We start from the raw sequence: 12,237 nt of genomic DNA, 5'->3' as shown, positions 1-12,237 counted from the left end.
ACCAAAGCTTCTTCACTCAACAAAATAAAATGGAATTCCACACTATCCATTAGTTACTGGTTTTATGTCACACTGTAAAAAGTGCTCTTTAACGGCAAGAGCACTTTTTATTTTTATTTTTAACAGCAAAAAATTATTCCTATTATTCCTTTGGACCAACAATACAGCTGTGATTTTACAACAATTCAGCAGGACACATCCCATCACACTGACATTCCAGCTCATTGCAGACGAGGTGGGATGGCTAGAATGGTGTAATGAGTGAGTTTTAATTAGAAATAAAATAATGCTGCAGTTTCATATTCAATTCCCATCACCCCCCAACTACTTTTTTCCTCACTTTTAGTACTGAAGTGAACACCAGGAGCAGGTATCTGATGTGTCCCTTTTTGCAAAGCCTTGGCATGATTTTTCTACCCCTTTGATTTGGAACCCACGGTAGTCTTCCTCTCTGGCTGGAAGACCTCACCTTGAACATCAAGTGTAGCCATCACTTTAATGCCTTCAGCTTCACAAGAATAGATGCCAGTGTCTTCAGGGACCGTGGGGTTAATTTTTAGCATGCTCACATTCCAGTCCTGATCGATAATCACTCGCTGCCCATCTGCATGTATTTCCTGATCATTTTTCTTCCAGATGGCGTGCACTGGCCTAGAATATTGGCATATGAACTCTGCTGGGCCATCTTCATCAACAGTCAAGTCCTGCATGGGACTGACCACTTCAATGGTGGGATCTGTTAACCAACACGTCAGGAAGGACATGCATTAGTGGATCCCCATGGAAATCACCCCCTTGGAGGGTTTTATTTTTGCCAAGCAGAGAGCCCGTGGGGAGCAAGCAGAGTGACAGTGCAAGCAGAGGGGTGCCTGGGCATGCTGAGGATTAGCAGTTTAGTCTCTGCCTGTGTCAGCATCAAGCAGGATGAAAGCCAGGCTGGTGCATTAGAACAGGACCATTACACTGGAAAATGGGCCACCAGGAATCAAGGTTTGTGCAGGAACAGTCCTGAGTTTGGACTGCTGGCTCAGTGTTTCTGAGATCTTCCAGGCTTGGAAGCACTGGATGTGGAGCAGAAGTGTGATGCAGAGGACTGCAGGTTCCTTGCAACTCTCAACCTCACAGTGCAATAGGAAAACACCACAAACTCTACTGGAAAGATTCCTTGTGTGACTAAAATATAACTACTCATCAGAAAGGAACACAGTCCTCAAATGCAGACACTCATTCCTGTCCTGGGGTGGTCTTGGGCTGTCAGAAGTCATGTGAGGAGCAAATATCCTGGACAAGTGTAACAAAAAAAGGCTCTCCTCAGGATCAGATGAATATTGTTTTGATTTTTCCTGTGTTCCTCTGTAGCAGACACATTGTTTAGAGAAAAACAGTAGGATTACTTTCACAGTATTTTATCTAGAAATCACTGAAAGATCATAAACCATTGACATCTCAGACTGAGAGCCCATAAAATGCTGAGAGCAGCTGGATATGCAGCTCCTCTGAAGGTGGTGAGATCCATGAGGCTGCTTTTAAGCACTTTAGAAACCCAAGTTCTGCTTCTTGTGAGGCAGTTGTAAGGCAAAGTAAATATTTCTGACCTAAAATACTGTGAGCTTCCAAACCAGCCAAGAGTCCCACCTGAGATGTCAGATTGGACCATCCATGTACCATGCAATATTCAGGTCAAAAGGAAAAATCTCAATGCAGTCTGAAAATGGGAGTTTCTCTGAAACATCATTCTCAGCAGAATTATGTCAGCTCTAAAAATAAAATGATAGGGCTACAAAGGGACATAAAAAGATGACAATCAGAGAAAGCTGAGGTACATCAGGAGCTGGACATGATGATCCTTGAGGAACCCTTCCAGCCCAGGACATTCTGTGATTCTATCATGTCCTTATTCTTCAAATAGTTGTTCTGCTCACAGCCAGCTGGAATAACCCCCACAGGGATCTCTGTCTGGAATGCTCCTCTTGAAACTGCTGCAGCAGGTTGAGGCTTTGGGATGCTCCTGGCATTCCTTGGGAAGCAAAGAGAGCTTTGCAAACATCATTTGGAGACTTGTTGCAAGGCTTGATCCCACTCACTAAGGTTCCCTCTGCCACTCTGAGTGTCTGCCACGTGTGTTCATGGAGAGGAGGTCTCCATGGAAGATCTTGGAGAGGTTTTGCTGGCTGAAGAAACAAGCAGGTGTCAGTGCAGCTGGGGAGCACAACCCCAGACCTTTCCATAAGATGTATAATGTGTTTCTCACACCAAATATCACCTGTGGTGCTGGAGAAGGTCCTGGTTCCACTGTCCCCTTACTGATATCCAGGGAAAGGACCTTGGTGGCTGTGTTCACCTGTGCAGGAGCTCTTTGGGACTCAGGAGCCAACATGTGCCCCAGAACCTGCAATTCTCCTGCCCAGAGGAGCTAGAAAATGGCAGCAGCTCCTTCACCCTTTTCCATTCTCCCCCCGTCATCTGTGAACCATCACTCTGGGTCGTGGAATGAATGTAGGGCAGTTTTAGGGCAATGATGTTGTGAAGGCCCAGCACGAAAAGTTGAGATCTTCCTTGTTACAGAATAAATCCAATTACCAACTTGCCTTAAACCGGGAGAATGAGGAACAAAGTCAACTTGCTCCTTGGTGAAGAGCAAGCCATGGATGGCTTGATAGACTGAAATATATTTCAAGCAAAGATTTATGTTTAAATTTCTGGAGAGAATAAAGTGTGCAAAATTATCAGTACAAGGACTGTTGGAATTTTACAAGTGTTTCCTGTGAAATCAGGAGTTACTGAGCACAGTGTAACTGGGATTATTCCAATCCAGGTATAAAATACTGCTGCTGTGATTCAGGTTTGCAAATCAGGAATCTTGGCTTCATGGAAGCACAAAATATCCAATACATCTGTGTACCTGCATGAGCTGTGGGGTTGGACTAAATGATCTCCAGAGATTTCTTCCAAAATCAATGATGCTGTGATTCCATGAAATGGAAATTTCTCAGGAGCCCTTTAATTCACTGAGCCGAATACCTAACGATGCATTTATTGTTAATTTATGTTTTAGGCCCACTGGAATTCTTTGCCTGGAGAGCTCAGAACCAGGTTCTGTCTCTGAAAATGGATGCAAACTGACGCAGGACTCACACTGTGTTGCCATTGCATTGTTCTTTATCATGAAGAAGTGATTTTGCATTTTAACTTTGCAGAGAACCAAATTTCCTCATGTGCAAGGGACACATGGTGCAGAGAAGGAGACATCACTGACTACAATTCCAGATTTAGGATCATTCCTGTTATGGCCCAGTTATAGCACAGGAGTAGATTTGAATAAAGATCTTTTAACCCTTTATATCTCTGTATATATCCCTTTTCCAAGCAAGGAATAAGCCTTAATTTTGCCTAAAAAATAGCAGATCTTCCCCATTACTATAAAAGGGACTGGGTGGGAAGGAGCTTGCTTTATCAAGTCTGGAGCTCAGTGTTATTTGCAGCTTTAGGCTACCCTTACCAAATGAGAAAAATACTTATTCAATAGACCAGAAACTTTGCCAGTGCAAGGATGAGCTTTCAAAAACAAGGCACATTTTGTCTCTGTGTTACTGGAATGTCACACACCCATTGGTTTCCAGGAACAGCCCAAAATCCTGTCCCAGGAACATGCCAAGCTCAGCACCAGTAGCCCAGCTGTGGAGCAGTACAGTGGCAATATTTGGAATTACCACCTCGGCAAGATTTTGTGGTATTATGAAAAAAAAGCTTGAAGTGGGGATATAAAGTCAGGTGCTACCACAGATGTTCATGTTCATCTCTTCTTTGACATCAGCTGAAAGCAGCAGCCCTGACCCTTCAACCATCCCTCACTTGAACCACTGCAAAAATCAGTGTGGTTGTACCCAGAGGAATTCTGGGGTGAGAGTGGGTGACTTCCAGAGTGGGAGGGTGGCAGGGGCACTGGAGAACCATGAAGGGATTTAGTAAGGGTAGCCTGGAAGGCAGAAGCACCAGCACATGGAGCAAGTCCAGAGGTGGCCACGTGTTTCTTGCTCACGGGGAAAATACCTTTGACTAATAATTTAGCTGAAGATATAAGGGACCCAGCTCTGAAGGTGACAGTGCCCGAGTCGTGGCACGCCACATCATTTAGGGTTAAAGTGTGGATCCTGCCGTCCTGCTCAGAGATTTCGGTCACCAGGTTGTTGTGAAGAGGGGTCCCATCGAGCCACCACTGCACGTTCTTCACCCCCGGGTGTGAGAGCTCGCAGGTGAAAGTGGCTGACTCGCCCACAAAGACGTCTGTGTTCCTTAAACCACACACTACCACTGCTGCTTCTTCTGCGTGACAGAGCAAGAGAAGGTGCCAGAGGAAAACAGAAACAAACGCGCACGAGTCGCTCCCTGCAGGACTAACCCAAGCCTGAGTGCGACTCCAGGAGAGTTAAACTGGTAGTGCTTTTCCAGGGGAAAAAAAAAGAACCAAAATTTTCTTGAAGAGGGTTAGAAACCACCTTCCATCCCTCCAGCTGCTTGTAGGAGCAGTGCATGAGTCAAACATTTTACTGGGAGTAAACTCCACTCCTTGCCCAGGTCATGCCTGGCTCTCTGTGTGTTGCAACCATCTGCAGAAGTTGTATGAGGCAAAGAGGTATACTCAAAGATTTAAATATTCACTTGGGTGCTTTAAAGGAGTAATAAGATTATCAACAAGGATAGAAGCTGCAATCAGTTGTAACAAGAATTTCAGTATTTTTAGGACCATTGCTACGAGTTTTTCAGTAGTAGCACTATCTGCTTTGAAACATAGTATGGTCAAATTAGTTTAGCTTAAAAAGATGGGTCGACCCCCAGACTGGAGGTGAGTGTTTGTATCTTCACTGGAATCAGGAAAGAAATGAATAGACTTTCTGCTGTTTGGCCAGTTACTGTCAAAGATTTCAGAGTAAGAAACCCAGGCAGAAACCCGGGACATCTCCACCACATTTCACCACCTTACCTTGCACATACACAGACCCTGTGGTGATCTCGTATCCAGTGCTGCAGGTATAATCCCCACAGTCATCAGGTTCTACACCATGGATGATGAGCTCAGCTACGCTGCCCTTCAGCTTCACCTCGTACTTGTCACTGGGCTGAATGACCACCCCTCCTTTCCTCCACTCAACGGGAGCGTCCGGCTTGGAGATCTCACAGTGCAAAACAGCCGTTCCCCCTTCTTCAGCCTCTACGTTTTTCAGCTCTTTGTTAAACAGCACTGGCAGTACTGCAGTGGAGAAGCAACTGCATCAGTGACAGCCCTCAGAGGTGAGAAATCTGCTTGTAACTTCTCCAGCTGGGCTGTTCCCCCTCTTTCTGAAGCACAGTTTGCCCACTGGCCACTCATGGAATCAGCTGCTGATACTGCAGAGGTGTCCAGTGCTGCTCCATAAAGGGCTGCCAGAGGTCACAGGGCCTCTGAAGGTCTTCACGTGGCCATACTCATCATTCTCAGAGTAAGCACATGGAGCACAACACCACCAATCACAACACTGAGGGTCAGAACCCTTTAGGTTGGAAAAGACCTTTAAGATCAAGTCCAGCCATTAACCCAGCACAGCCAAATCCACCACTAAATCACATCCCCAAGTCTCACATCTACACATCTTCTAAATATCCCCAGGGATAGTGACTCCACTGCTTCTCTGGGCAGTCTGAGCCAATGCTTGGCCTCCCTTACAGTGAAGAATTATTTCTTAATACCAAATCTAAACCCCCGCTGGTGCAACTTGAGGCTGTTTCCTCTCATCCTATTGCTTGGTACTTGTGAACAGAGACCAACCTTTACCTCACTAGAACCTCCTGTCACTAGTTGCAAAGAGTGATAACATCTCCCTCAAGCCTCCTTTTCTCCAGGTTGAAAAACCCCAGTTGCCACAGATGGCACATGAGATTTTGGGTGTTTAATCTCTGAAACCACATGCTCTGAGCAGGAGTTTGTTATGGTCACTAAATCCACAATCTACATGTGCAATCTAAGCCAAAAGACATAGAATTCTTAGCACAAAATGAATAAAACTGTAAAATCCCAAACCGTAGACTCTTAGTACCAAATGAATAAAAGTGTAAAATCCAAAACCAAAGAATTCTTACCACAAAATGAATTAAACTATAAAATCCAAACCCATAGCCACTTAGGAAGGCAAAGACCCACAACTTATGGGCTGCTCAGACATTGAGAGATACAATGGATGGATTTAAAATGGACTTGTCCTAGGTATGGTGAAATACTCCAGTTTGATTTCACAGAGTGTCAATGATGACTCAGCAATAAAATGTCCATGTGGACGTGGCACTTGGGGACATGGTTTAGTGGTGGACTTGGCGGTGTTGTGCTGATGGCTGGACTCGGTGATCCCAGAGATCTTTTTCAAACTGTATCAGAGAATGGTTTGTATTGAAATTCTCATTGAGCCAGATGTTTTTAGCTCTACGAGGGTTCAATACCCTCTGAGGGTGTCCAGCACTTCTCAGAATGGCTTAGAATAATTGTGAGATGGTTCTTCAGGTGTGCTTTGTAAAGCTAAGGTTTTAATAAAGGAGAAAATAAAGAACAATGCAGAAACAAAACAACAGACGGGCACGGTGCAGAGAAACCTCTTGCATCTGCTAAGGCACCCCAAAAAGCACTTGAACACCTCTGTGCTCCTTCTTAAGTATAAGACGATCGAGGAGGGGCAATTTGGCTTGCTGTCAATGGAAACAGCTACAGGTTTTGAGAAACATTTCCAAACCCAACCAGTGCCCCTGTGCTGGCACTGGGCCAACCATGGCGAGAGAAACATGGAAAGTTCTGGAGTTTTTCCATAAAAGTCAGGGGCAAAACTGAACCCTCTTTTCCTTATTTGGAAACATTTGCTTGGGTGTGGAAATGCCCTGCAATGGGTTTGGGTTGGAAGGGGTCTTAAGGATTCAGTTCCAACCCCCTGCCACAAGAAGAGAACCTTCCACTAGACCAGGTCTTCCTAGACCAAGTCTCTCAGAGCCCCATCCAGCCATGTCTGGATAATTCCAGGATCCTTCCAGTGAAGGATGGACACAGCCAAGCCTTCTCTACCCCCAAAACAAGCCTCGTCCTACCTTTGACGTGCAGCGAAGCTGTCGTTTGCTGATCCCCCGAGTCACAGGTGTATTCCCCAGCATCCTGAGCCTCAGCCTCGTAGATGAGGAGCTCAGCTCGTGTCCCCTCCTGGTGGATCTCATACTTGTCCCCGGGCTGCAGCACCGTGTCCCCTTTCCTCCACTCCACGCGGGCGTGGGGCCGCGTGAGCTCGCAGCGCAGCACGGCCGTGCGCCCTTCCTCCACCTCCTCATTCTTCAGCCACTGCTTGAACAGCACGGGCAGGCCTGGAAAAGGGGGAAAAAAATATAATGGGTGAGGCAAAAGCAGAAAATGGCGGACTGTTTAATTGTTAAGCTGTGGGTAGAGCTGTTTGTGAAGCTTGTAGACCATTCTGACTGGGTTTCCCTTAGGAGAGCTTCCAGGGATGCCCAATTCACACCTAGATATGTTGGAATTCTGGAAACTGAGAATTTTGGGCTTTCTGTGCTAAAAGGCACTGATCCTGAAGCAAGCACTACATTTGACCTGAGGCCATGGAACAGGCTTCCAAAGTTGAGTGACAGCACTGGGGTTGTGGGTGTGTAGTCTGAATAAAAGCGTGTGATATCACAGGGTGAAAAACTTAGAATTTAAGGTTTTAGTGTATATTAATATGTATTGGCCAATAAGGAGGATTTAAGGTGTTGTCTAAGTCCTTCTTCTTCACCTTCTTCTTGGTTTCAGGTGTTGTTTTCTAATTGGGTGAAAAAGGTCCATATTGCAGACCTTGGGTAGTGAATTATTGGGTTAAAAGTATAAATAATATAGGTGTCATCTCGTTATTGAGTAATTAGTGTCTAAAAGACCTTGGAAAGAGTTGGAGGTGCTCCATTTTCTACCTTGTTAGTTAGAATTCACAACTCGTCAGACAGTGCTATAGATAGGAATTAATAAACACTGAGTCCAAACACAAAACTGTGACTCTGTATATTAATTCTGGCTCTAACATGAAGAGAAGAAGATAAACTTCACAAAAGGAGGAGGAACAGGAGGAAGGGGAGATAATCAGCAAGAAAAATTTGATTTCCACGTAAGCTACATTTCTCTCCCCACATCCCAGACTTCTTTTCATAAAGAATTCCCAACTACGTTCAGTAATTATTACTGAGGCCCAGATAGTTTTCCATCATTGAAATCATAGAATGGGATAAAAATCACTCAAAGAACATACAAATATATATAAAAATATAAAAGATACTTACATGTGTGTATATGTATAATATATAATATTAGAATATATAGAAAATATCAGAAAATTAGAAAATATATAATACATCAGAATATAGAGATGTGGAGATTAGTATATACAAAATAGAATAATATATATAATAACATATAAAATGTTATTAATATAGAGAATAAGATATGTAGATTATATTAGACTATAAATAGAATATATATATATGTGGTTATAATCCAAGGCTTCATATCTTGCAGCCAGAATAATTAGGGCTTGAAGGGACCTCTGGAGGACCCCATGGATGGAGATTCTTCCACTCCTCTGGCTATCAGTTCCAATGTCGGACCACTCTTTCATGTTAAAGGTTGGGTTTTTTCTAATCTGAATTTCTCTCACTGCATCTTGCACTTGTTGCCTGTCATCTCTTTACTGAGCCCTCCAAGAAAGTTCTGTGTCTCTCTGCTCTGTAGATCTCCATTAGGAAGCTGCAGAGCAGTGAGGTCTCCCTTCTACTTTCTGTTTCCCAGTTACCAAACACAGCTGCCCCTGCCTCTGCTTATACTTAGATCCCAGAATGGTTTAATTTAGAAGGTCCTATAATTTTTTTCCAAACCCTGCCACAGTCAGGGACACCTTCCACTATCCCAGGTTGTTCCAAGCCCCATCCAACCTGGCCTTGGACACTTCCAAGGATCCAGGGGCAGCCACAGCTTCTCTGGGCACTCTGTGCCAGGGCCTCACCATCCTCATTGTAAAAAATATTTTTCTTATACCTCATCTAAACTTTTGGTCCCCCTTTGGGTTTAAAACCATCACGATGTTTTAAAGTTTGTCCGTGTACTTCACATGCTCCAGCTCCCTGGCAAACTTGCTGGATTCTGCTACACTTGCTCCACTGACCAGTGTCTCTCTTGCAGTAGAAAGCTCTAAAAATTGATGTTGCCTCCTCTCAGCACTGCTGGGCAGAGAGGAAACCATACCTTTGACCTCCAGCCTGGCCGTGGTGCTGCCAGCAGCCGTGTGGCAGCTGTACTCCCCAGAGTCGGCGCGGCTCAGGTCGCGGATGACCAGCGTGTGTACCTTCCCCTCCTGCTGGATGCTGCACTTGTGGCTGGAGTTGATCACAGACGTGCCCTTCTTCCACTCCACGGGGACGTCAGGCTTGGACACCTCGCAGGACAGGTGGGCAGTGCCACCCTCCTGCAGCTCCAGGTTGTGCAGTGCCTTCACAAAGATGACCGGGGCAGCTGTGGGGAGAGGGGAGCAGCACTGCTGCAGCATCCTCACCCAGCATCACCCCCAGGGCAGAGCTGGGTGTCTGTGCTTACAGTCGAGACCAGATCGAAGAGGAACAAACAACACAAGGCATTGCCACGGGCCATCTTTCAAAAATTGTTCTATATATCTTAAAAGAAAGGTCTTTCAGAGGTTTCAGACTTTTTTTTTTTTGCGAATATGATCTAAAAGCATCGTAAGTAGATTAGTCCAGAACATATTCTTGACACTCTTCAGCATTGATTCTGACATATCATCAGCTCCTTAGTTGGATGGTCTTCAAAGGATGTTAATTATTATATCAAATAACATCAAAGGATGTTAATATTAATTATTATATCAAATAACATCAAAGGATGTTAATCTTAATCTTGGTTCCGCATACAATAAAAATTACCCGAATGACTGGCTCAGATGGCAACTCTAAATTGCTAAATTAGATTAGCAGAATCTCCCAAAATTTCCAAGGCTCCCTAGTCCCAAATACACCTCTCCAGAAGTCAAAGCAGTGCCTGGCAGTGCCTGCTCCACCCCTCGTCCTGGGAGGCTGCTCACCTTCCACCTTCAGCTGCGCTGCCGACGAAAGCTGCCCCACTTTGAAACTGATGGACCCACAATCTTCCAACGTCACCTTCCTCAAGATCAAACTGTGCCGTGTGCCTTGCACTCTGATCTCATTCATCTCGTTGGATTGCAGGGGAACATCCCCCAGGAACCACTGGGCATCCTGAGCCGTTTCCTGGGACAGCCTGCACTCGAACACCGCGTCTTCTCCTTCGTACGTGGCAACGTCCTTCAGCCTCTCCACGATGGTGGCTGCTGGTTCTTCATGGAAAGGGCAACAGAGTCTGAGATCTACTTTCAAGTGATGTTTCCTGGGTTAAACATGTTGTTAGGCTCTTTCTTGACAGTCCTATGCTGTTGTTATTTGAGGCCCTAAATAATAAGTCTGGGGGAGTTCAGCTTGGAAGTGAAGGTTTATGAGGGTTGGTTAAAAAGAGGAAGAAAGGCTTTTTATAAAGGTAATAGTGACAGAAAAAAAGGGGAATGGTTTCTAACTGAAAGAGGACAAGGTTAGCTTAGATGTTAGAAAGAAATTGCTCCCTGTGAGGATGGTGAGGCCCTGGCACAGGCTACCCAGAGAAGTTGTGGCTGCTCCATCCCTGAAAGTATCCAAGAGCTTGGAGCAGTCTGGGATAGTGGAAAGTGTTGGACAGAGCTTGGAGCAGCCTGGGATAGTGGAAAGTGTCCATGCCCATAGCAGGAGTTTGGAACCAAATTACCTTGAAGTAATTCCAACCCAAACCATTCTGTGATTCTATGATTCCAAACATTTGGAAATGTAGGTACACAGACACGCAGCAACATATTACAGTGCCACAGATGCATGACTCATGTCTGCATGTGTATTATGCACACATATATATGATAGTCTGAGAAGCTTGCAAGTTATACTGTGTGAGGTGTGTATAGTAAATATTTAATATGTGTATAACCAGAACCTGTGTGTTGTGAAAAAATTGTCAACAGATTCCCATGGGTAGAAATTAATTATCATTAAACCACAGATTCAATGACTAAAGACTTGTTTCTAGAGGTAAGTAACACTCTCTCATCGCTGAAAAACCTGTGGTTCTCCTTGGACACAGGAGAAGGTTTAGCTGCCAAATTACTCCCTGCTGTGGTGCCCAACCCTTCCCCACGCAAAGCCCCACCTTTCAGGTGCACTGCTGCTGTGGTTTGCTGGTCCCCTGTGTCACAGGTGTACTCCCCAGCATCAGCTTCGCTCAGGTTGTGAATGGTCAGCTCAGCCAGGGACCCCTCCTGGCGCATCCTGTACTTGTCCCCGGGGCGCAGCACCGTCCCCGCCTTCTTCCACTGCACGGTGGAGTTGGGTTTGGACACCTCACAGCTCAGAGTGACACTGCCACCTTCCTCAGCTTGTTGGCTCTTGAGTGGCTGCGTGAAGGTGACTGGAGAACCTAAATCAGAGAGGGGATATGTCCTATGCCGTTGCTGATGGTGTAACTAAACCTTGTGTTTGATGAAATTTGTCCTAAATTTGGTTCAAACTCGATTCCAAAGTTAGTTTAAAAGCAAAACAGGGAATGACAGGAAGGGCTGGATTTCCAGGAGCTCTTCTGCACTCCAGAGGAATCACTGGACACTGCACTCACTGAGCACCTCAAGGATTATGCTCCTTCTTCCACAGGAATGGACACAGATACTGAGTTTTAAGCATCTCAGTACATGTGTCTCCAAATGTGTACTGGACCTACTTCTGATATCCAAGTTCTTCTGTATTTGGGAGAGGGCATGGGCAAACGTCTTTCTATAATATTTCTTATTAAAATTCCTTATAAAAAATTCCTAAAATTATAAAATGCCTTATTAAAATATTCCTTATTTGAAAACTGGAGCAGCAGAGAAGGGAACCCTGATGTTATCACTGGTGGGTCAAGGTGGAGTTTTGATGGGTGGATTTATGAAGTGCCTCATGTAAAAGTTTAGCTCCTCAAGTCCAGTTCCCTGGAAGAACCTCAGGGATTCCACACTTATTTTTATATTTATATACTTGAATTACTTATATTATATATTCTTATACTTACTTATATTTATATATATGTAAATACCAATTCAGCTAATTGGCTGAAAAAAT

General features: G+C 44.7%; 1 protein-coding gene across 1 annotated transcript in view; it reads right to left on the bottom strand.

Moving 5' to 3' along the window:
* The window catches only part of OBSCN (obscurin, cytoskeletal calmodulin and titin-interacting RhoGEF), a 149,842-nt gene that overhangs the window by 44,260 nt on the left and 93,345 nt on the right, over positions 1-12,237 (bottom strand). Inside the window, exons 56-62 of the mRNA XM_066313899.1 lie at positions 11,294-11,560; positions 10,134-10,403; positions 9,284-9,550; positions 7,102-7,368; positions 4,982-5,248; positions 4,051-4,323; positions 470-736 (exon numbers count right to left, since the gene is read on the bottom strand). Of these exons, the coding sequence (XP_066169996.1) occupies positions 470-736; positions 4,051-4,323; positions 4,982-5,248; positions 7,102-7,368; positions 9,284-9,550; positions 10,134-10,403; positions 11,294-11,560 (1,878 nt within the window). The remainder of the gene's footprint in view (positions 1-469; positions 737-4,050; positions 4,324-4,981; positions 5,249-7,101; positions 7,369-9,283; positions 9,551-10,133; positions 10,404-11,293; positions 11,561-12,237) is intronic.

This window comes from Sylvia atricapilla, chromosome 1, assembly GCF_009819655.1.
Source record: "Sylvia atricapilla isolate bSylAtr1 chromosome 1, bSylAtr1.pri, whole genome shotgun sequence".
In the NCBI taxonomy this organism is placed as follows: Eukaryota; Metazoa; Chordata; class Aves; order Passeriformes; family Sylviidae; genus Sylvia; species Sylvia atricapilla.
Note: the sequence above shows the minus strand (reverse complement) of the source record. Positions and strands in the feature narration are given on the sequence as shown.